The sequence below is a fragment of the Dasypus novemcinctus genome, chromosome 8, assembly GCF_030445035.2.
Source record: "Dasypus novemcinctus isolate mDasNov1 chromosome 8, mDasNov1.1.hap2, whole genome shotgun sequence".
Taxonomy (NCBI): Eukaryota; Metazoa; Chordata; class Mammalia; order Cingulata; family Dasypodidae; genus Dasypus; species Dasypus novemcinctus.
Window position 1 is genome coordinate 92,281,028 of NC_080680.1, and position 25,802 is coordinate 92,306,829.

At 38.5% G+C, this 25,802-nt stretch overlaps 2 protein-coding genes across 2 annotated transcripts in view; both read left to right on the plus strand.

The window, feature by feature from the left end:
• PPP6C (protein phosphatase 6 catalytic subunit) overlaps positions 1 to 11,354 on the plus strand; it is a 58,412-nt gene extending 47,058 nt beyond the window's left edge. The window contains exons 3-7 of the mRNA XM_004463405.5: positions 5 to 70; positions 1,116 to 1,257; positions 3,784 to 3,863; positions 5,547 to 5,756; positions 6,603 to 11,354. Coding sequence (XP_004463462.1) covers positions 5 to 70; positions 1,116 to 1,257; positions 3,784 to 3,863; positions 5,547 to 5,756; positions 6,603 to 6,851 — 747 coding nt within the window. The 3' untranslated portion in view covers positions 6,852 to 11,354. The remainder of the gene's footprint in view (positions 1 to 4; positions 71 to 1,115; positions 1,258 to 3,783; positions 3,864 to 5,546; positions 5,757 to 6,602) is intronic.
• A 981-nt stretch (positions 11,355 to 12,335) lies between these two features.
• Positions 12,336 to 25,802, plus strand: part of SCAI (suppressor of cancer cell invasion) — a 191,179-nt gene continuing 177,712 nt past the window's right edge. The window contains exons 1-2 of the mRNA XM_058302397.2: positions 12,336 to 12,525; positions 13,217 to 13,261. Coding sequence (XP_058158380.1) covers positions 12,473 to 12,525; positions 13,217 to 13,261 — 98 coding nt within the window. The 5' untranslated portion in view covers positions 12,336 to 12,472. The remainder of the gene's footprint in view (positions 12,526 to 13,216; positions 13,262 to 25,802) is intronic.

Consider the following 25,802-nt stretch of genomic DNA (forward strand, 5'->3'; position numbering starts at 1 on the left):
ATAGTTTTATGACCTTTGTGAACTATTCAGAACTGGAGGTCAGGTTCCTGACACAAACTACATATTTATGGTATGTAAACACCAGTGATAAGTGCTTATTTATTCAAAGAATGTGACTTGTTACATGTAAATTGCATGCTTTCATTGCCGTTTGACAATCACCATCTATATAGAGAAGTAATTCTTATTGGTGGCAGTCTTCTGAACATGAAAACCACCTGGGAGGATTTTTTTTTTAAGTGTACTTTTCTTCGTTTTGCTGGGTCCTCTAATAATAAACTACTGTGAAGATGGGATTGGTTGTAACCTTCAGTAATAGTGAGCAGAAAATAGCCCAGAATACTGGTTTAAGGCACAAATCTTCAATTTACTGTTATTCTGTTAAACTTTTTGAGCATTCATTATCATCTCTTATTGATCTGTGAATGGATGTCTGTACACACATACTTACAATCAGACCTTTGGTGTTAAGGTATATTTGCTTATTTTCTTTTTGGATTTTAATGTTACTGTTGAACATTTATGAATCTTTCTATCGTATTCCTGTTGTTGTTGTTTTTTTTAAGTTGTTTTGTTATTAATCTATTATTGACCCAAGTAAAACATTTATGGGAAATGTAAATATTATTAAGTCATCACATGCAGTTGTTAGATACAAAGCTGAAACTAGAAAATATTATAATTACAGTATTTGCTTTTATAAAAAACCACTTTCTTCAAATAGGCAGCTCCCCTGATACATTAAATTGATTTTTAAAGATTAAGGTTTATTTTAAAAGTTTGAAACATGTAACTTCTTGGAACTTCTAATGTAGGTAATAGAGGATTGGAAAAAAATGGTGATTTTGCAGGGGAAGTCCTTGAGAGAATTGCATAGCAGGTTCCTGTAGGCCTTTCCTGAATCATAAGATTAGCACATGTATTTAGTTAGGAACAGCTTACTTACTTCCATTTGGATTATTTGTTAGAATCCAATTTCCAAGTAATTCAATGGGTAATTTTTCAGAAATTGTTGTTATTTTGGGTTATTTATCTGAGTTTGTGCACTTTGGTATAATTTTAAAAGAATGCTGTGGCTATTGTATTGTTCATAACTATAAGCTTCTATTTTACAGGGTGACTTTGTAGACAGAGGTTATTATAGTTTGGAGACTTTCACTTACCTTCTTGCACTAAAGGCTAAATGGCCTGATCGTATTACACTCTTGCGAGGAAATCATGAAAGTAGACAGATAACACAAGTATATGGATTTTATGGTAAGACTTTCTATTTCTCTGATTCTGAATATTATTTTCCTCTTTGGAAATAAAAAAGCCCTACATATGCTTTATGTTATACATATGCTTTATGGTAAAATTGAAAGTCTTTTTCTACTTTCTTATCCCCTAAGTCTCCCACTTCCCCCTTCAAATGAAAATCCTAATATAGAGAGAAAACCATTGTTAACTTTTTGATGTCTATACATCGGTGTCTCAAAAGTAGTCCTCAGTTTGCCTGCTTTGGAATCACCTGGGGGTACTTGTTAAAAATTCATATTGTTGAGCCCCACCACAGGTCTATTAATAAGAATCTTTTGGGATGGGACATTAGAATCTGCTAATGGTAAATGTTGTACATATGCAAGTTTGGGAACTTGTTCTAGTCTACTATATAATACACACATACATGCATACATACACATACATACTAAAATGCAGTCATACTTACATTTTTCATTTAATGCTATGTTGTGACCATCTTTTTCACTTCACTGACTTTTTTTATAGAAGCTGCATCATATTACACTGTATGGATGTAGTATAGTTGATTTAACCAGTCCCTTTGTCATTGGACTTAGGAGGTTTTTTTTTAAAGTTGCTCTTGGAAACATAACTGAATGAATATCCTTTTACATGTTTTTCTGCATGTTTGTCCCAGAAAATGCCAGGACCTCATCTCATGGGTCAGAAGCAGAACTTAGTCATTAAAAGCAAAATAGTTGCTTCTATAGAACTTTTATTTGGCTGAAGGTAAGAAAGTGGAAATTGGATTCAACAGTAGAACTGTTGATATTATGAATATGAATTTTCCTTGACCACAACTGAGGCAGATATTGAGAGATTCAGAAATATTAATTTTAGAACTCCTTTGTTTCAGATTTTATATTTTGAGTCATCTTTTGTCATAGAGACAGACTAAAATCTCTTATTCTTCCATTTGTGAGCCATTATCAATTATTTAATTGAGAGATATTGATCATTTATTGTTTCTATACACTTCCTTATTAGTGATTGTCAAGTTAGATGATTGTTCATCTCCTTTCTACAGGTTACTTTTTTTTTTTTTTTAAAGGAGTCATCAGGGATTGAACCCGACATCTCGCATATGGGAAGCAGGTGCTCAACCACTGAGCTTTACAAGCTCCCCTATGTTACTTATTTTCATTCAAAAAATACTATCTACCATTTGAAATATAAGTTTTGGTTACCTTTTGCAAAGTCGTCAGTATTTTGAATAACACCTCATAATGTGTGGTCCTTAAGCTCAATGGTAGCTATCAGCTCCAGTTGTCTTAAGAATAGTGTTAAACATATACAACACTCTAGAATTTGATCAGCATTCATCAGAGTGAAGCAAAAGAGAAAAAAAAGGAGAGAAGAAGAATATTTTAGTCAAGATGACTTGACTGAGGAAAATAACAACAGCACAAAATCTAATACTGAATTTTCTTGTTGCCAAAGCTATACTTATAGTTGATTTTATGGTTTTATATAGTAAAAGGAAGCGCACCATGCTCCTCAGGAGGGAGATCATTTTAGTTATCGTGGGACTTTACACTGATTTTAAAGCAGTAAAAATGTTCATATATAGCTATTAATTATATTGGCCTTTCTTTTGACATTTGGTAAGTATTTACTGGGCAATTATTATGAACCAAGTGCTTTGCATATGTGAAGATGAAAAGGACAAACTGAGCTCAATGTTAAATTCACTAAAGGCAAGTTTACATAAAGATCCTGCTTCATACAGATATATAATTTAGAAAATCATGAGGACTGACTGTACCCCATAGTCTTCTTTCCTATATCAATTCCAACTGTACTTAGGGCAATAGTGTGATGTCAGCTTAATTTGAATTTAAGGGAGAAGCCAAATATCAGAACTTCCATGGTATTAATTGAAAGAAGATATGTCTATCCTATTAACTGTGTAGACAGCTAAGAGGGTATTCAACTGGGGATATATGATGTACAGTCTGTCCTCAGTGATGACTACAGGCATATTTACTGAAGCTGAAGCATTCAGTTCACAATTTGCAGAAAATCTCAAAATAGCCTAGGCTTGAAATGGCAAGATAGAAATTACCCACATTCCTATAATTAAGGTTTCTTTACCTTAACTTGCTTTATCTTGCTAGGATAAGGAAATCACATTAAATAATCAGTTTGGTAAGATTGCCTAGCCTTAATCATATAGTGGCCAAAAACATTTGTTTTGCATTATGTGAAATTAATATTTAGCTCTTCCTGATGATAAGCATTTTTTATAATAATTGCAGCAGCTTTTTGGAGCCACTCCTGGAATGAAAAGCAGGACCACATCCTTAATATATGTTGCTAGATACTAGCCTAGTTTTGGCTCTTGGAGGACTTGCTATGGCTAAATATATTTCATAACTTGCCATACTAGTTGAAGCTGCAGTTCTGTTGTCCTGAAGGCTGTTTGTTTTAGTATTGGATGTGTTTATTTTTATTTACAGATGCAAAACTTCGTTAATGAGAACTTTTCTGTTTCTTCCACAGATGAGTGCCAAACCAAATATGGAAATGCTAATGCATGGAGATATTGTACCAAAGTTTTTGACATGCTCACAGTAGCAGCTGTAAGTTTATAAGAATCCTTTTTAAAACTTTAAGTTTTCCTAAGAACACATTGCATATTTTTATCTAATTGCTATCACAATTAAGTTGATATCATTAGGGGAGCTGCTATAGCTCAGGTGGTTGTGCATCTGCTTCCCATGTATGAGGTACTGGGTTTGATCCCCGGTACCTCCTAAAAACAAACAATCCCCCCAAAAGAACCTCTCTGAGTGCCTGCTTCCCATGTTCGAGGTCCTGGGTTCAATCCCAAGAACCTCCTAAAAAAAAAAAAAATTAAAAACTAAATAAATAAATTGAGGACTTTAGCACTCATTAATGAATTTACTATATTTAAAATTTTTTAAATTAAAGTTAATAGGTCACAAGGAATGTTATATTAAAAAACATAAAAAAACAAGGAACATAAGAGGTTCCCATATAATCCACTCCCCACCCCCCACCACATCATTTTTGTAAATTGTATTTTTTTGAAGATACATACATCACAAAAAAAATGTTACACTAAAAGATAAAAGAAGTTCCTGTATACCCCTCACCCCCCCACCCCACTCCTCCTACACCAACAACCTCCCTCATCATTACAGCACATTCATCGCACTTGATGAACACATTTTGGGGCACTGCTGCACTACACAAATAATAGTTTACCCTGTAGTTTGCACTGTCCCCTGGTGCATTCAGTGGGTTATGGCAGGATATACAAGGTCCAGCATCTGACCCTGCAGTATCATTAAGGATAACTCAAAATCCCAAAAATGTTCCCACATCACATCTCTTCTACCCTCTCCCTGCCCTCAGCAACTGCTGTGGCTGCTTTCTCCACCTTGATGCTAAAATTTCTTCTATTACTCGTCACAATAGTTTTATAGTAGAATATCAGTAAATCCACTCTAGTCCATATTTTATTCCTCTATTCTGTGGACCCTGGGATGGCGATGTCCCCTCTACCTCTAGATCAAGAGGGAACTTAGATTCCACATGGATGATGGATGCCATTCCTCTGCTTACAGTTGTAGGCACTCTTGATTCCCTGGTGTAGTGGTCAACCATATTCACCTCCCTGTTAGCTGACCTGGGTAAGACCAATGAACCAGAGAGTAGGAGTCGCCGCTCTGCTGAGGCTCAGGGCCCAGCCGGCACATGGGCAGTTCAGAGATTCAAGTCTCCTGAGTATGGACCATCCCTAGTGCCAACCACAGGTTCAGTAAAAGTGACAGAAGAGGCATGTGTAGAAAAGTCACATCTGAGTTCAGCTCCGTCACGCTCAGGAGCACAAATTCCAAAGTAGGGCCCTCTGACATGGCACAGAGCTCCAAATCCATCTGCCATGACTATATACCCTGTGGATCTCTGTAGCCTTCAGGAGAACCAGTACCTAGGGTTGTATCTACTTTGACTTTTTCCGGGGTCCTGCTGAGGTGTGTGTAAGTGCGACCCCTCTGATGACCTCCTCACTCTTTTTGGAAGACTCTTAGCCATATAAACTCATTTGTCTTTGCCATTTCCCCCTTTTATTCATGGGCAAAGAGCAGTTTTTAACACTTGATCCAACATGTAGGCTGAGATATTCTGCTGGTCTGAGTTGACCCTTTTATTCAAGGTCTCTTTCTAGTTGCTTCATTAATGAATTTAGATACAACTGTGTTATATTCTATACTCAAATTTTTGTTAATTTTTTCTAGTTAATAGATGAGCAAATTTTGTGTGTTCATGGTGGTTTATCTCCCGATATCAAAACACTGGATCAAATTCGAACTATTGAACGGAATCAGGAAATTCCTCATAAAGGAGCATTTTGTGACCTGGTTTGGTCAGATCCTGAAGATGTGGATACTTGGGCAATCAGTCCTCGAGGAGCAGGTTGGCTTTTTGGAGCAAAGGTCACAAATGAGGTAAAGCCAACATTTTTTGAAAAGTGGTTTGCTGGTTGCTACTGGAATGCATAAAGAATTATGGTAGCCTTAGATAAAAACTTAGTCTAGTTTACTCAAACTGTGATGGTCATGGATTTCTAGTATAGTTTACCCAAATATGTTTTAATGGTTAAATGAGACATACTAAAAGCACCTACTGCAGCATACACTTGGTAATATGTGTAAAATAAATATTCCTTCTTTTCCAGTTACTGCAGTTAAATGATAGGATAGGAAGAGCAAAATAGGCAACTATTTTAATAAATTTTTAAAAATTATACACACGCACACATGTGTGAATACATACATACATAGGGATGAGCTTATGTTGGGGAGTGATCCAGCATAATGGAACCAGAGAACTAGGCTCTGATCCCACCAGTGAAATTTAGGTTTTGTCTGAACCCTTGTTTCCTTAAGTTGCAAAGGAGGCTAATAAATCTCTTTCAGAATTATTGCAAGAACTGCATATACTAAACCCTTAGTAAATGATAGCTATTGATGACAATATCTTTATTATTAAAACATAAAATAACCTTGTTTCATATCTGTCAGTACTTACGGAATGCTCTTCTTCCCAGAATCTTTCTAATTGTAGCCATATGATTCAATAGCTCTTCAACTGACTTAGGCTGAAGTGACTTGATTTGCCTGTAATTTATTGAAATTTTTGCAGATAATTGTAGATTGGGTTCTAAATCATGAGAACTTTTGTAGCCAACAGGATTTGACACTTAGTTTAAATAATTACATTTTTATATATGTAGGCTGTTTTGTTTTTTCTTAACATGTGCTGCATACTTACAAATCCTTTCTAAATTGCAGTTTGTTCATATCAACAACTTAAAACTCATCTGCAGAGCACACCAACTAGTGCACGAAGGCTATAAATTTATGTTTGACGAGAAGCTGGTAACAGTTTGGTCTGCTCCTAACTACTGCTATCGTTGTGGAAATATTGCCTCCATCATGGTCTTCAAAGATGTAAATACAAGAGAACCAAAGTTATTCCGGGCAGTTCCAGATTCAGAGCGTGTTATTCCTCCCAGAACGACGACGCCGTATTTCCTTTGAGGCCTTCACCCATCCTGCTGACCCATTTTCCTGCCCTCTTTTTACCCCAATTTTCGTGTATGACCCTCTACAATATACTTTTTATTGAGCACTTTGCTGCTGAAATGCTGCCTCTTGCCTTTTTTATTTTAAATTATCTAAATTTATTGTTATCGTGTCTATAGCAATGTTTTTCTATCAATTTTCTCCCTCATCCCTTCCCCACCTTGGACTTATTTGAGAAGACTTGAGAAATGTCTTAATACTTACACTGCTGCATGTAGCTCTTGCTTATTTACTGGTCTGGGGGAAACAGGATGCGTTTGCTTTTTTAAAAAAAGCCAATTAGAACAGACTACACCGAAATACTCCTCCTTTTTGTATCATTCAGCTTTTTGTTTTAGTTTGTTAAGTTTTAAGAAATTTCAGCAGCAAAGTTGTTATTCAGTGGGCACGATGGACTGCAACTGCCTCGAGTTATGTATACCTGTCCCAGCTGTAAACTTCATTGTCCTTTGTTGGATATTTTAAATGGATATAAAATAAATTGGTCTAAAGGGCTGCCCTCCTTGTTGTGTTTTTAAATTTTAGTTAAAAACTGCTACAGCTTATGACTTTGTACATTAAGATAATTGTATTGATCTTTTTTCAGATTCTTTGTATTTTTTAATAAAGTAATCTTAAATAAAACCCAGATAGGATAAGTGTTAGAAATTTTAAACAGCTTACATTGTTAGCTAAAAATTGTTCTCTCTTTCTTTTATCCTAGTCAGCGTTCTTGGCCCTTTGGTTTTTTAGTTTAAAATTTCAATTGAAATTCAATAGTATTTATTTTTTAAAGAATCACTAAACTGTGCCTAAAGAACATTACTGCCATATTAATGTTTGGTTTATATCCTTTATAGTAATAGAACATTTAATATTTGTAATGCTTATATGTTCATTTGATACCAGTTGAGTAGAATGTGATCAATCCAGTTTACAATCTATCATGAAGATCATTAAGTAAAATCTATGTATTTTTCAATAGGAATTATTTCTTCTCTTGTTGTAACACTTGACCTTAACTTTTAGAAAGTGTCCATTTTTTTACTGCAACTGGAAAAGTTGAAAAGTCAGGCCTCTTGTATTGTTGAACTGTAAACTGAAGCAGATTTTTAAAAGTGTAGAAAGACACAAATTGTCCTTTTTGTAAAGATCTGTGATACAGTGTTTCAGCTTTGTTTGATTTGAATATCCAAAGGGTTGTGATGATAAGTTCTTGATATGCAACTGTCCACTTAATAAGGACAAGTGTTCCAGGATCTTTTAATGACTGTGGCCATAAATGTTGGAATTTACTATTTTTTTGAAATAGTTGGTATCCCTTTACTATAATTAATTTTTATCATCCCAGGAAATCTGTGAAACCAGCCAATTAATAAAGCACTTTAGCTTCTGTTCAGGTAGTTTTGAAAACCAACTTTTCCCCTTCAGGATAAGAACTTCCAGGTTACCTAAACATGCAATAAAAATCCTTACAATCTAAGCTTCTAGGCACATAATTTTTCATCAGGGTTTTCTTTTATTAAATGAGCACAATACTGTTTGATTTGATTATTTTCCCTACCACCCAACTTCCTGTGTAGTTTTTAATTGTTAAACTATATGAAAGAAGTGGCTAACACACTTGCTGCACACACTTGAACTAAAGTTGGGTCAGTTAGCTTCATATTACTGTCCTGACTCCAATGTAATTCAGGGGGAAAGGCATTTTTACTTTACAGGGATATATAGCTGTGTATTTTACTAATTGTGAAACACTGGAAGTTAATGATGTAGGCAACTTGGTGTGATCTTTGAACAGCTCTCTAGTATTTTTTTCTGTTATGATAAATTGTATTAAAGTGTTTGCTCTCCATTGCCTTTCAGTTGTACTGTTAAAACTGGTAACCCTCAACCCCCTCTTCTCATTTAGCTTCAGTAGCTTAGACTGATGTAGTTGTTTTAGTTACCCCTGTAATGTGACTTTTAAGTCATGGTGTACTACATATATTTGTCACTAGTTGGGCATTTGCTAATAATATTCTGTCCATTTCTTAACTGCCTTCCTGGTTTTGCCTGATTTTTCTTCAAGTGAATAATGACTTTTTGCATGGGAGAAATAGTTTTTATTATTAGATATGTAATGGGAGGAGAGTGAATGTATTAGACTTTGTAAGCCTGAAAGGAATATTTGGATCCCTCTAATAAATAAGGGCTATGTATTATATAGCATAATCATGTGGTGAAAGGTATTTGAAAGTCATAGGTTTGTAGGCAGGAGAATCTGTTACTCTGCATCTAGGCTGAATGTAAAATCCCTTATGTTGTATTAATGGGGGTAATTATTTTTACTTGCCTATGATATACTTGGTTTTTAATAAAGTATCCTAGGCGCTAGTAACAACTGTCTACTTTTAATTGCCATTTACTCCCTTATTTGTTTGATATGTTTTCTTGGCTAACTTTTTATAGCTTAATGCTTTTTCCTGAAAAATCTCACCACTTTAAATGTGTTCATCTGAGTGTGATCTTAAAAAGCCTGGATCAAGAGTACATCTAATATGCAATCTGCGTCAGCTCCTACTGGGTTTGGATGTCTAGATCTGTTGGAAGGTTTTAACGTCTTCAACCCTGGCTTTTTGCTTTTGAAATAACATTTGAAATATTGTTAATTGCATTCAGATTTTTGTGTTTTTGTTTTATAAGCCCAGCACCAGGTTGTGAAAATACCTGTATTGTGAAAGCAAATCAGGACTCTTTGAGCCTCTTCATTGTCAGAAACAGAATCACTTAACACCAGCTTCCAAAAAATTGTGTATCTGGAATAGAAGAGATTTAACAATAAGAATCCAGATTTTTAAAATGTGATTGTTTTTTAAATGCTAATGTTTGTAAAGCACCTTTAGTTCTTTGGATGAAAGGTGCTGTATGCCCTCGGTGTAAATTAATAAAAGATTATAGGAAGTTTGTAAAAAAATAATTTATATAATGCATAGTATGTAGTATGTCCTGATAAGTTAGTGTTTTATATAATGTTATTTAAATTAAAAAAAATGCTTATCCCTTCACTTGGTTGCCTGAATTTGGTAAACAAACATGAGACTTTTTGGAGTTCTGCATTTGACCCTGAACTATGTGTTTTAGTTTGCAATATACATTGTTACGTATTGGGTCCATGCTCAGACCCATGCTTCCTGAGGTCATCATAACTCTTTTCAGTTGTGTATTTGCAGTGTACATTGATGCTGATGAAAAGAAACATTTGGAAAGCCCCCTAACCTGATGTCAGAGTAGATGCTCAGGGAAGTCTTATTCCTTACTCCCCTCCTCTTAGTTTTTATTTTCTTTTTATTCATTTGGTAAATATATGCCTTTGTCACCCTCATGAGAGTAAGCTTATGCTGCCTTGGATCATTCAAATGATGTTTTCTTAATTAAAAATGCATGAAATTTATGGAAGTTTTTTTTCTATAAACAAAAAAACTTACTGGGAAAATATACTTCAATCCCTGGGCTATTGTTCTCAGTTCTCTGCTTTTTTGTGTAAAAGGAAATGAGATATTAATTACCGTATGAAGACCTTATGGAATAGTGAAAGTACATGCAGTATATAGCAACTAACCTGTATTGTGCCACTTAGTTAAAGCTATACATGCCCCGTATTGTGGAACCCTTGATAAGATTTTATGACTATATTATCTATGACTCTTGTCTCTGTCTCATCAGATAAGGCTTAGGAGATAAGTAACTTGCACAAAGTCGCATAATGGAATTGGAACTTGAACCCCTGTAGGGCACATCAGTGTACATTTTTAAACTTCTTGTGGATAAAATAAAATACCACGATACCTATATAGTTCATCTCAGGATTAAAAGTAGCACACACACAGCTTCCAGGACCTGACCAAAGCTGCCATTTACCGAGGTTGCATGCTCTTACATACCATTTGCCCATATTTAGTGTAGTTGGGGAAGTAAGAATAATCTAGGCAAAACATAATTGCTAACATAGTCTAGTTTATGTAAGTACAACAAATCTGGAGAAGGAGATGTTTGATGTAGGATAGAATAATTTGGGGAAAATTTGAAGTGTGAATTAAGTTTGGACTGGAGTAATGGGATGTGCATTTTTTACAGCATGAAAATCACATGACTAGAATTTGAACGCAATACTAAGATGAGGGTACTTCATGAGAAGACAGGAGAAATGAATAGCTGCAATTCTGTTGAGTATCAACCATGTATCACAGGCATTGGTCAAGTTATAATGATTTCATAAAAGGTCATATTAACAGAAGATGTAATGGGTCAATCTCAGAAAACTAAGGACAATCCTTTATACTAAATAAATCTGAGTTTATGTAAACTTGTAATATCCTCATTTTTGCCATTTGTGAAGATCAATGAGAGATTTGTCCCCACCTGTTGGGTCTGTACTGCTCTAGACTGTCATATTATTGGTGCATAAAAATGTGTTTTAATAAAATGGAAGTGCCATGAGAGAGTTTGAAGCTTCTTCAGCTCTGTATGCTAAGAATCTACCAAACAAAAACTGTGCAAAAGGAATAGAGATGTAGAGACTGAGGGGATGCCTCCTTAAAGGAAGAGCTTTTGTAATATGTTAATGTGCTGTGCCTTATTTCAAGGATGACCTTGTTAAGTTGAGGAAAGGTAAATATGCTTCTAATAGAAGTTGGTAATTTTGTACGATAGGTCTATCAATTGAAAAATGCAGTAAAATTTCGTTTAAAATCTGTTAACTGATGTAGAACTACAATCATCTGTAGTAAAGCAGGACTGTTAAGCACACACTTAGGAATAAAGGCCTTTCAAAATGGAAGATGCTGCTTTTAGTTACGGCATCAGTTCTGTTTCTAATGTTGATTTTTTTTTTCATGGTAATTTAAATTTGCTTTCTTAGAAGACTGTACCCAAGCTTGTAATTTTTCCTGCAGAGGGTTGAGCATACAAGCCATGCCTTATTTTGGTGAATTCTTAAGAGTTTTCTGGCTGGATTCTCTCCAAAGGGTAGCTGTGAGTTGTGAGACCATTTCAGCTATGAGTAGCGGCAGACCACATTCGTGTTGGTTCAAAAGGAAGCCCGTTTGGGAAAATTGTCTTACTGTCGCATCTGCCAAAAGACTTTGAGGAATTGCAGCGCTTTGGCCTTTGGTTCTGGCGTAGTGCAGTGGTGGGGGGCGCATGCACGTGTGTGGGATGCAGGACGCAGAACCAAGAGGACTAGAGAAGGCAGGTGGCCGGCGCCGGAGCTGCAGTTTTCACTTTCCTACACACGGTGGCGCTTAGGTTTCCTCCGGCCCCGCTAACAGTTTCTAAGGCACCTCCACCGCCACCTGCAGTCTCAACCAAACCTCTGGGTGGGCAGTGCGAGATGTGACAGCCCGCTTGTCCAATCGGCTGCCAGATTTCCGGCCATCCTACGCCCCTAGCCAATTGGAGCCGAGGAAGGGCTCCGCGGAGGAGGCGGGCCCGCTGCAGTCAGGCAGAGGCGCGAGGCCCTCCTCCTGCCTCTCCGCCTACTCCAGCCTCCGCCGCCTCAGCTTCCCGAGCGAGCCCCGCGGCCGCCGGAGCAGCTCCCGCGGCGGAGCCGGAGCCGGATGGTCAGAGGAGCTCGGCAGCAGCAGCAGCCGCGGAGTCGCCTGGCCCCCAGGTGGGGCGGGGGCTGGGGGGAGGTCGGGTTTGGGATGGGCGGGGGCAAGGGAGCGGGCCCAGGGCTTGGGGCCGTGAAGCATTCGGGGTGCTGAGACAGGAGGGGCGGGGGAGCAGGCTGTGCTGGATCTGGGGGGCGCTGAGGGGCGGGGGTGCAGCTGGGCGGCGATCGCATCCTCGAGGCCGGACGAGCTGGACGTGTGTGAGGGAAGGGGCGCCGAGGGCTGAGGCTGGGGGGCGCTGGGCCGGGAGGGGCAGGGCGCGGGCTCCCCGTGGAGCGATGGTGGAATGCGGGGGGCGCGGGGCCTGGAGGGGCGGGGCTCGGAAGAGTTGTGCTTGGTCGGGAGGGTTGGGCACGGGAAAGGGGAGTTTGGTGGGGTTTGCGGAGGTGATGAGGCAGACAATGATAGGTGGAGGTGGGTGGATTTGGGGAGCTGGACTGTGACAAATAGGGTCTGCGATTGGGGCGAGAGGCCGGGAGGCAGAGCAGGCTTTGGGTTCTTAGGGCAGGATTGTTTGGTCTCGCTAAGTAGGGGAAACCGAGCACAAGGCGACCGTAAGGTCAGGTAAGGGCTTAACGAACCTTATGGTCCCCGAGGGTGGTACGTTTAGTTGTAGATAGGCACATTAGGGCCCGGACTTGTGTTCTTGTGTGCCCCTTTTAGTTACTGCCTTATTTGTTTGGTGTATAGACTGACTGGCACAGTGGAGAAACCACCTCGAAAACGGAAAAGCAGGTAATGCCTTCCTTTTTCGCTTCGTGTTTTTCTGTTTGCTTGACTGCACCTGTGCCATACTGCATAATTGTACACCCTGTCAGTAGATGATGTGTTTTATTTAGCCCCTTTTCTGGGTTTTCTTTTTTTTCAAGACCTTTTTTTTTGAGAGCTTCAAAGCACTGCCTACGTATATGTACATACATATATATATATATATATATGACAATGTGGGAAAGAATGTGGATAATTAAGAAATCCTAGTTTTTTTTACTTCAGTCATAATTTCAACTTTTCCACCACCTCTGTTTAAAAAGTGAACTGAACATTTCCTATATGCCACTTACTATGTGCCAAATGCTTTGTATTTCTTAACTCCTGTAGTCCTCTAAGCACCCAAGGAAGTTTGTACCATCCTCACTATTTTGCTGAAAAGATCACTGAAGCCAAATAATTATCCAGGATCACACATCTGATAATTGATAGAACCAGGATTTGAAGCCAAGCAGTCTGACTTCAGAGCTTAGGCCCTTAACCATTAAACTTTACCGCCTCTACTATATACGCAATTGAAAATAGGTTTTCTTATTGCTTTTACTTTTTTCATTGTACATAAAGTCTAATAAACAGTAAAATGGTTGACTGGTAGGAAAGTAGAGAGAAAACAAAAGGTAGTCCATAAACTAGTGAATTATTTCTTGAATAATGAAGTAGAGCATATATTCATGCCTCAGACACTTTCAAATGCATTCCATGTGTCAGGCACAGCAATTTTGTGTAGTCATTAGATTTCTTTTTCACAGATGTAGGCACTGTCCTAGAGAAAGTATACTGTGGTAGTGAGGATGTGACCAGTAGGATGACTGTCATAGATAATACTTGATACATTATTGCTGTTAGTAGGAAGAAAACCTTAACAGTAGGTAGGTATGAAATGCTGATGGTGAAAGTGGCAACAGCCCAAATTCCTTTGTTCAGGTCTGTACTATCCAGTACAGTTGCCACATGTGGCTCTTGAGCATGTGGCTAACCTGACCAAGAAGCTGTTTTAATTTTCTTTAACTGTAATTTAAATTTAAAAATTAATACTTGCTTCAGTTATTGGAAAAGGTTTAAGTATGTTTGGAACAAGTTGGATATGGGAATCTACTTTTTCGTTTGCAAATTTTGTGATGTCTAAGTACAGATCAGATATTTCCAGTGAAAATTTGCTGTAAATTCTTATCAGATTTCAAGTTAGTACAAAATGAATGTTCACTGTCTCATAACTAATTTTTATATGGATTACATGGTGAAATAACATTTTAAATACATTCGGTTATATACAAATATTACTAAAATGAATTTTTTAATATGACTACCAGAAAAATAAAAAAATATGTATATGGCTTTCATTATATTTCTTTTAGACAGTGCTGGTTTAACCTTCATTATTATACTGCCAGACTATTGCAGTAGCCTTCTGATTGGTGTCCCTGATCTCTTTTAATTCACCTACCATACTGTGCAAGTTAATCTTACAATTCTTGTTCTTAAGATCTGCTGTGGTTCTCCATTGCTTATTGAATGTAATTCATACTTCTAAGCCTAATCATATAAAAGGGCTACCTTTTTTCACTCCTGCCTATCTTTTCAGCTTTAGTTTTATACTCTGGCCATAGTATTTCTCAATAATGGATCTATTAAATGTCTAATTTTAAATGTTATAACTTCCTGGCAAACTTTTCAGGATAAATTAGTTGCTGAATGTAACTCTATTTTCTTTTTGACATTCCCAGAACTTATATTCTCTCTTTGCTTTGGGTTTTGCACTCAGTTTTTCTTTTGCTCTGAATATTTTTTCTTTGCTCCTTGACAAATTTCCTTCTTAAGACTCAGACCAAACATCACATCCTCAGTAAGGGCTTTCCTCATCCTCTTCTTTTCCTTCCTATGTTCTACTTTATTATCACCCATGATGGCCTTTTATATACCTGTGTGTATTTTGGGACTGAATTTGATTTCCAGCTCTGTCAAATACTACTTGTGAGATCATATGTAAGTTAATAAACTTCTCTTAGCCTCAGTTTCCTCATATGTATAAAGAAAATAATAATAGTTCAACCCCCCATAGGGTTTATAAAGTGCTCAGTATGTACATAGCACATATAAAGTGCTCAATAAACTTTAGCTTAAAAAGAACCCATTAAATACCTTTTATTTCCCACCTCTTTCAAAGTATATACAGCTTAGGAGATTTACAATAAAGATATCAAGGCAAAGAAAAAATGGGAGAAGAATAATAAAATTAAACCATTGGCAAAATTAGTACATAGACCAGAAAGCACTTATTACTAAGAGTGGCTTCCATATTTGCCTCTGAGTTTCCTAGAATGAACCAAAGAAGAAAACGTTTAATTTCCAGATTCATAGTGTCTATAAAATCAGACACATGTTGTTCAAGAGAAGCACAACTTGTTTTGACTGTTAGGTCTGAGAGAAATTTCTTTCATTGGTCTTCATAGTGCAGACTCTGGTTTTGTGGACGAAATACCAATGATAAATATAGTATTGAGTTTTTTTTTTTTAAGATTTATTTATTTATTTAATTTCCCCCCCTCCCCTGGTTGTCTGTTCTTGGTGTCCATTTGCTGCGTCTTGTTTCTTTGTCCGCTTCTTTTGTCGTCAGCGGCACGGGAAGTGTGGGCGGCGCCATTCCTGGGCAGGCTGCTCTTTCTTTTCACGCTGGGCGGCTCTCCTCACGGGCGCACTCCTTGCGCGTGGGGCTCCCCCACGTGGGGGACACCCTTGCGTGGCACGGCACTCCTTGCGTGCATCAGCGCTGCGCATGGCCAGCTCCACACTGGTCAAGGAGGCCCGGGGTTTGAACCGCGGACCTCCCATATGGTAGACGGACGCCCTAACCACTGGGCCAAAGTCCGTTTCCCAGTATTGAGTTTTTAAGATTGCTTCTTCTAAATCTCGATCTAAGTTGTGTTAATGCCAGTGAAAATTCTCCAGAGGGCCAAAGCAATGTGATTTAATTCTCCGTGAATCTTTCTTTCTTCCTTCTCTCTTTTCTTTTTGTTTTGTTTTGTTTTTTAGGTATTGGGGCCGGGGATTAAACCTGGGATGTCCTAGGTGGGAAGCCAGTGCTCAGTCATTGCGCCGTATCAGCTCCCCTAAGTTGGTTTTTTCATTTTTTTGCTTGTCGTTTTTATTTTGTTTGTTTGTTTGTTTGTTTTCCCATGTGGGAAGCAGGTGCTCAACTGTTTAAGCAATGACTATCTGCTCCCCTGTGAATATTATTTCTTGTAATCAGGTGTTTTGTTTGTTTTTAAGTGAAAAATCTGAAGACACTTTTTTTTTATTAGAGTATTTGTAGGTTTTGTTACCAGGGTTTTTTTTGTTTTTGTTTTTTAAAGATTTATTTTTATTTCTTTCCCCTCCCCCCAATTGTTTGCTCTCTGTGTCCATTTGCTGTGTATTCTTCTGTGTCTACTTGTATTCTTGTCAGGTAGCACCGGGAATCTGGGTCTCTTTTTTTGTTGCATCATCTTGCTGCATCAACTCTCCGTGTGTATGGTTCCACTCCTGGGCGGGTTCCCCTTTTTTTGCATGGGGCACACTCCTTGTGCTTGGGCACCCCTACATGGGGGACACCCCTGTGTGGCATGGCATTTCTTGTGTGCGGCAGTGCTGTCCTGGGGTCAGCACACCACACTGACCAGGAGGCCCTGGATATCGAACCCTGGACCTCCTATATGATAGGCAGACACTCTTATCAGTTGAGCCACATTTGCTTCCCTTGTTACCAGATTTTGATAGGTATCATGCAGTAATGAGTTTAAGCTTATAGTGTTAGTCAATCAGGAGGATATATATTTTGCATGTCTAATTAAAGTCAGTTCCTGATCAGATCAGCATAGATCTCTTAAGAGGTTCTGTGTGCAAGGTCAAGATTTTCCTTAGAAAGTAGTTCTGTGATTGTTCTAAAAACTAACAAAAATAAAACCAAAATGAGCAATTAAGGTCCTAAAGATGGATTATAGAGAAAGGATGTAATGGTTATAGCCAGACATTTTAAATATAGCTGTTATAATCCATTTCATGCTGTGGCCATAGAAAGCTCAATATCAAATGACGAAATGATATAACTTCCTGATGAACCCTTCAAGTTGAATTAATTGCTGAATGTAGCCTTAAATATAGAACTGAGTTGGTCTGCTATGTAGAGTTGTCAATTATTATGTAGTCTATTTCATCTTGGAAAACAGTTGCCACAAGTAGGATTTTGATTTTAGGAGAGTTGATGTTATTCTTTCTGATAGACAGTTGGTGGCTGAGATGTCTTTTGAGAACATTTCTAGTGCAGACTAAAAAATAAGACAGTTTGGCAAAAACTAAGATAGTTTTGAGAAAAACATCTCATATAATAAAGTTGTTATTTCTCTGTGTCTTTATTTCCCCACTAGAACTTTTATTTCCTTGAGGGCAAGGACCATGTCTTAATTTATATTTGTACCCCTAGTACTGAAGAGATATCTGAGTAAACCAATAAATAATTGATGGCAAGAGGTAGTTAGTGTGGGATGGGGATTTGGTGGTCCAAAATAATGTGGTACCACTTACTGCCTCTGATAAACTGTACTGGATTGAAAGGAATTTTAAGACTAAGAAACTTGATATCTGGGTGGTTTTAGAAAATTCCGAAGACTTCAATATGGCCGTTAATAATGTCTGGGGGGAAGCGGACTTGGCCCAGTGGTTAGGGTGACCGTCTACCACATGGGAGGTCCGCAGTTCAAACCCCGGGCCTCCGTGACCCATGTGGAGCTGGGCTATGCGCAGTGCTGATGTGTGCAAGGAGTGCCGTGCCACGCAGGGGTGTCCCCTGCATAGGGAGCCTCATGCACAAGGAGTGCGCCCTGTAAGGAGAGTTGCCCAGAATGAAAGAAAGTGCAGCCTGCCCAGGAATGGCCCCACACTCGGAGAGCTGATACAACAAGATGACTCAACAAAAAGAAACACAGATTCCCATGCCGCTGACAACCACAGAAGCGGATAAAAGAAGACGACGCAGCAAATAGGCACAGAGAACAGACAACCAGGGGAGGGGGCGAGGGGAGGCAGACTGGAATTTTCCGCCCTGCGCCTGTGCAGGGAGAAAGAAGAAGAAGGGTGTTGCCTCATAAGGCATCGTGTGGCGCTATCCGGGAGGAGGGGCGGCCGTGGAAGCATGGCTGCCGAGAAGGGGAGACCCGAGGGCACTCTGCGCCCATGCCGAGCTCCCTTCAGGGGTGGCGGTGAGTCCGACCAGCCACCCTATTATGGGGGCAGCGGCTTGGAATTAGGCCTACCGCGGCTGCTCCCCCGCCAGGCCAGCAGACCACACTTCAGCCCGAGGGGTGACCGCAACTTTCAACCAAGGATGTATGCTTGTCCTAATGCTCAATCTTCAACTATTTGCTTTTCATCTTCCATCATTGCTTTTTCCTGGTTTCTTGCTCCACAGATTGGGAGGTTTTATCCCTTGTTCATGTTCATGGATAAGGGAAAAGTCTTAAGGTAGTTGCCCGGTGCAGAGTCACTTCTCCTCTGCCACTGGTACCTGTCATCAGGTTCTGATCCTTCCTTGGGTATCTGGGAAGAACGAGCAAATCAAAGTCAACTAAGCCCAGTCTTTTTATGGCCCTGCTTTCTACTTCATCCCTCATTTTCCAAAGCACTCCCAAACCTATCATAGTTTCTGCATTATAAGCTGTGGGTTCTTTTCATGGATGCAGTCTGCAAGGAATTGTCCCTTTTTTTCCCGTTCTCCAGAACCTAAGCAAAAGGAGAGGTACTTGAGTTTTCAAGGAAGAGCTGGCAGGCACATCTTTCTCAAAACTTGGGAAAACAGTTAAAGGAGTACAGTAACAGGGCAAGTGCTGAATCAAGAAAAATTGAACTAAAATGGCAGAATTGGAGTGGGTATAGCTCAGTGGTTGAGTGCCTACTTTGTGTCTAAGAGGTTCTAGGTCCAATCCCTGGTACTGTCTTAAAAAAAAAAAAAGTGGCAGGATTTTGTGGTGACCTGGCTTGCCCCTCCCCAACCCATTACCTGCTCGGTTTGGAGCTGGCCCACATTTCCAGTGCTGATTCCTGGTTCCATATTTGAAGAGAGGAGAGTAACCCCTGGGCGCATCCTAACAGCATATCTATCTGGCTAAGTTTCTCTGGTGGTTGACTGAGGGATGCAGTCCCAGAACTTGCCCTGCATTTAAAGGCAGCTTGCAGAGCCCTCCTATAGAAAGCTGGGAAAGCAGTGTAGTAGCTGCCTGGGCCAAGGAGTTGCTGTCTGGAAGACATACAGTGTGGTGTCCTGGACCATGAGGAAACTTTCCTATGGAAAAGGGGACCTTCCTTACTGTTTTAACAGGGGATTTCCAGAGCCACATATGCATACTGAAGAAATATGCAGACCCAGAAGAGACCGGGGAAGTTCTTTGTGCTTTGACTTCAAACTCTTCTTCAAGCTAGTCTCATTGTATGGCTAATCCCTGAAATAAGAGCACTTCTACGGGTCAGTCTGTAAGAACTGGGAAAGTTGTTTTCTGTTTTCCTCCTTCTTCTTTTCTTTTTTTCCTTTGTTAGCTCCTGGTGTTCAAGAAAAGCTGTTATAACACTAACTGGATATAAGCTTAAGGAACAGACAGAATGATGTGGCTAATGTGGCAAAATATTAAAATTAGTGGATCTGGGAACCTGGGGGGATGGGGTATAATGGAATTCTCTGTAGGAGTTTGTATTACTTTTGCAGCTGTCCTGCAAGTTTGAAAGTATTTCAAAATAAAAAGTTTGTTTAAAAAAAAATCCATTCACAATGGATTCACACCCACAAGAATGTGGAATAAGTTTAAGAATATTGGGAAGTGGATGTGTCTCAAGTGATAGGGCTTCCACCTACCATATGGGAGGGCCTGGGTTTGGTCCCTGGGGCATCCTGGTGAAAAGAACAAGAGAAAGGTGCCTGCGTGGCGAGCCAGTGCCTGTGTGGCGAGCTGAGTGCCTGTGCAGTGAGCTGAATGCCTACACAGTCAGTCGAGTGCCCAGTGAGTGCCTGCATGGTAAGCTGAGTGCCCGTATGGAGAGCCAGTGCCTGCCCAAGTGAGTCACACAGCAAGATGGTGACGCAACAAAAGAGAGACAAGGGGAGAGTCAAGGTGGTGCACAGCAGAAACCAGTAACTGAGGTGGCACAGGTGTCAGGGAACTCTCTCCACATCACAGGTCCCCAGGATTGAATCCCGGTGAATCCTAGAGGAGAAAAAATAAAAAGAGAAGATGAAGAGAGAAATAGATACAGAGGATCACACAGTGAATGGACACAGCAAAAACAGCAGCGCAAGGGAGGGGGAGGGGAAAAAGAAAAAAAAAGAATATTTTCCTGGGATTCATAACTTAATCTACCACATCTCTGTTCTCATGTACTTCTAATTTAGACGGTTGGGTGCATGTTAGTAAAGGGAAGTGACTTTGGCGTGATTCAGCCCAGGTGTATGACTTTGGAAAGTACCCTCCTCCTATAACTGTTTCTTTATCTGTTACATGGTATCTACTCCATAGGGTTATTGTGAGATTTCAATGATATACATAAAGTAAGTGTGTAGTTTGTACCTGGGATAACATATCGGCTATTTCTTATTTCTAATTACTACTACTCTGCTACTGATACCACTATTACAGGTATTTTTAGACTGGGGAGGGGGAAATTAACCAGCAGAAAGGTTACACTCTGGAATGGTGGAAGAATTATACTGAGAAAGTAGGGGAGAAAAGGACGTTAGGAATGTTGAAGAGATTAAGGAATTAACAAACATGATTTAGATCTCTGGAGTCTCATGTTTCACTTAAGAGATCAAGACCAGAATGATATTTTTATGAGAAAGGATCAGGGAGAAGATAATTGAGAAATTTCAAAATCTGTGTTGGAATGGGCTATTGCTAGTTTCTGGACTTCTTGATAATGAGTGGCATTTACTGTGCCAAGAAAGTTTAAAGACTTTTATTGGTAACTGATAGATTAGGCAGTGATATCTGAAATACATTTCCTATTTTAATTTAATTAATTAATTTTTTTAAAGATTAAAAAAAAATTGTCTTCCCTACCTCCCCACCCCCGATTGTCTGCTCTCTCTGTCCATTCGCTATGCATTCTTCTTTGTCCACTTGCATTCTTGTCAGCAACCCTGGGAATCTGTATCTCTTCTTGTGTCATCTTGCTGCATCAGCTCTCCAAATATGCAGCATCACTCCTGGGCAGGTTGTACTTCTTTTCGTGTGGGGCAGCTCTCCTTGCGGGGCACACTCCTTGTGCGTAGGGCTCCCCTACGCAGGGGACACCCCTGCATGGCACAGCACTCCTTGCTCATATCAGCACTGCACGTGGGCTCACCACACAGGTCAGGAGGCCCTGGGTTTGAACCTTGGACCTAACACAATTGGCAGACGCTCTGTGAAAAATAGGACTTCCTTCCTATTTTTAAATAAGTCCTTTAAGTTTATTGATGAATGTTTATGTGCAATAAAAATATACAGACCTTTAGTGTTCACTATGTGTTGTTATAAATTTTTAATTGTTTAGTGTTTAGGTTGATAGCACAAAGTAGACTACTAGTAGGTACTGAACTAAATGGTAGGAAGGGAGCAAGGGACGATAACTTAATCCCCATGCTACTTATTATCAGATTAAATTTATATATTTTACCTCATTAGATGATAGGTGGTAATATTCCCATTTTGCGAATAAAGAAACTGAGGCTCAGAAAAGTAAAGTGACTTCCCCAAAGTAACAAAACTAGAAAGTGGAACAGTAAGACAACTCATACTTTGTCTGGCTCTATAAAATTTTTACTGTTCAGACTAAAATAGTGACAGAAATTATTTAAAAATCCTTTGGTGGAGATAATTTCCTGTAACAGTTTATTAAGGTCCCTATAAATGAAATGAAATCCTTGATGAGAATGGCTTTTGGTTTCAAAAACTTAAGTTTTTAAAACCATTATTTTCTGTTTGTTTACTCATTCCTGCAACTGAGGTAGTATAACTTCATCAGACATTCCTTTCTAATGGTTTAGCAAATTAAATAAATGTACTTGTTTTAAGTAACCTAGGTACATTATTTTTATTTATTTATTTCTCTCCCTTCACCCTCCCCCCCCAGTTGTCTGCTCTGTGTCCATTTCGCTGTCTGTTCTTCTGTGTCCACTTGTATTCTTGTCAGCAACACTCCTTGCACGCATCAGCACTGTGCATAGGCCAGTTCCACAAGGGTTAAGGAGGCCTGGGGTTTCAACTGCGGACCTCCCATGTGGTAGGCGGACGCTCTATTCATTGAGCCAAATCTGCTTCCCAGTACGTTATTTTTTAACTATCAAAGAAAATAAAGACCATTAAGAATGAAAAGCAAACTGATAGAACCATAATCTAGGATTATAGGTTTCCAGGGGACTGAGTAGGGGTAGGGAATAGGGAGCTTAATAAAAAAGGAGAGAATGTAAAGAATTTTGTTTCTAGGTAGTTCATGCTGTTGCAAGTCTCTTAGATCCAAGATGTAAAGTCAGAAATGTGAGGCTCCCTAATTCTTTTGGATACCAATCCCCATGCATGAGAGTAGATGATGAATATGTAACTTGATATGTTATTTAGTGAAGGCCGTCTTCAGGTGAAGGAGTGCAGTCTTTGATTCAGTCAACATAATGGTTCTGAAAGCCTCAGATTTTTCTTAACTTCTCTCATATTTCAGATTACTTTATCCTTTACAGCATGTGAAATAAACTGGTCTGTGTGAAAATTGACACCAGATAAAGAAGTAAATATAATAGATGAAAGAGTAAATGAGAGTTCAACCATTCATTCTCATAAATTCTTTTTAAAAATTAGTTTCATCATTTATGTAAAATGTAGCTCAGAAAATGAAATAATTAAGATGGATTTTCATGTGAAAAACAATTTGTTCAACAGATAGTTTTAAAGCATCTAGGTATGCTAAGTGTTTTTTTACATTGAGAACTTTTTTTTTTTTTAAGTACTGAGGCCAGGAACTGAACCTGGGACCTCATATGTTGGAGCCACTTAGCCACATTGGCTCCTCTGAATTGGTTTATTGGTTTTTTCATTTGTTTGTTTTTTCTGTTGTTAGGAAGCTCCCAGAATGGAATCTGGGACCTCCCATTTGGGAAAAGCAAGCGTTCAACCCCTTCAGCGACATCAGCTTCTGACATCAAGAACTTTTGATGGATAGTTACTTGATAGTCTCAAGAAAACTGAAAGCAGAAAATAGATCCCTTAATATATTGTTTATGGTTTTATCCTCTTATATTTTTCAATTTCTTGTAAATTGGTAAAAATCTAAGATTTTAAAATTTGTAGTAAAAATTTTAAACATCTTAAATTCAGTATTTCATAATATAATCTATTCTATACTCCTGCTATCCCTTTCCCTTTTGTACTATTTCTTTTAGCAGTAAAAAAGTATATATATTTTTCATTCATTCTAATTTTTGCTGTCTTACTTTACCTACTAGAGTATAAGCTCTATGAGGGCAGGAAAGTTTCTTTGTTCCTAAAGCACAGAAGATATCTGGAACATAGTAGGTTCTACTAAATATTTTGTTAAATGAATGAATGTTTATTTTTAATTATATTTTAAAATTAAACCTATCATGTATGCAAAAAAAGCATATATAGCATACAAATACTTCAAAGCATAGTAATAAATAGAGGGAAGCGGACTTGGCCCAATGGATAGGGCATTTGCGTACCACATGGGAAGTCCACGGTCAAACCCCAGGCCTTCTTGACCCGTGTGGAACTAGCCCATGCACAGTGCTGATGTACGCAAGGAGTGCCATGCCATGCAGGGGTGTCCCCTGCGTAGGGGAGCCCCAAGTGCAAGGAGTGCACTCCTTAAGGAGAGCCGCCCAGCGCGAAAGAAAGTGCAGCCTGTTCCGAGAATGATGCCGCCCACACGGAGAGCTGACACAACAAGATGACGCAACAGAAAGAAACACAGATTCCCCGAGCTGCTGATAAGGATAAAAGCAGTCACAGAAGAACACATAGCGAATGGACACAGAGAGCAGACAACTGGGCGGGGGGCGGGGGGAGAAGAGAGAAATAAAAAATAAAATAATCTTTAAAAAATAAATAAATAGGTAAATGTACCTACCGGCCAACTTAAAAAATAGTATATTATCAATATCTTTGAAACTCCGTGTATGTCTCTGTTTTATGGCATTCACTGCCTTTCCTCCTGTTAAAGAAAAGCACTGTGGATTTTTTTCATTCCCTTGTGTTTTTAATGGCTTTCCAACAAATAAATATAACTGTAAATAAATTGTTTACTTTTAAAATTTATTAGCTTTTATACATATGAAATAATATATGTATTCTTCTGCAGTTTATTCATTCAGCATTAGGTTTTTGAGATTATTCATGCTGATGCATGTAGATATCATCCTTTTGTTTTCATTTTTATGTAGTATTCAAATATTTGACTGTCAACAGTTTATCCATTCTCTTATCTATGAGTAGTGAAGTTGTTTCTCTATTACAAACAGTGTAGCCATAAACATTTAAATATCTCCTGGTATACATGTACAAGAGTTTCTTTAGAGTATATATCTGAAGAATTTCTGGGTCATACGAAAGGTTCATTGTTAACTAAATATTGAGAGTTGTTTTCTGAGATGCTGGTAGCAATTTACACTCAGCAACTTGTGTGAGAATTCCAATTTCTTTACTTCCCTGCCAGAACTTGCTGTTTTTTTTATTTTTAGCAATTCTGGTAGCTGTATAATAATATTAATACAATGTTGGGTTTTTTTAAGTATTTTTATTTTATTCTTAGATAACCACAATTACTAGTGGGGTGTGTTTTGGGCATCACACAACTTCTCAAACTGACAAGATCATATCGGATGCCATCACTTCATTCCCTGTACCACAGTGATTTTCACAATGGTGTTTGCTTTTTATGACAGCAACCTCTGAAAAACCAGCTTTGTAAAGATTTGACATTGAAAGGAATATAGAGTGATCTCATGTTAAAAATCAAGGACCTAAATATAAAAGCGACAATAAGAAAACTTCTAGAAGAAAATGTAGGAAAACATCTTCAAGGTCTGTGGTAGGCGGTAGTTTCTTAAACTTTACACCCAAAGCACAAGCAACAAAAGAAAAATTAGATTAATTGGACTTCCTCAAAATTAAACACTTTTGTACCCCAAGGACTTTGTCAAAAGGGTGAAAAGGTAGCTACCTCTGGGAAAAAATATTTGGAAATCACATATCTGATAAGGGTTTAATTTCCATGTATATAAAGAGATGCTACAACTCAGCAATAAAAAGACAAACTACTAAGTTAAAAAATGGGTAAAAGACTTGAAAAGACAATTGTCCAAAGAAATACAAATGATGAGGAAGCACATGGAAAAGTGTTCAGTATCACTAGCAATTAGGGAAATATAAATCAAAACTACAATGAGATATCATTTCACACCTATTAGACTGCTATTAAAAAGTCAGAAACTGTGAATGTT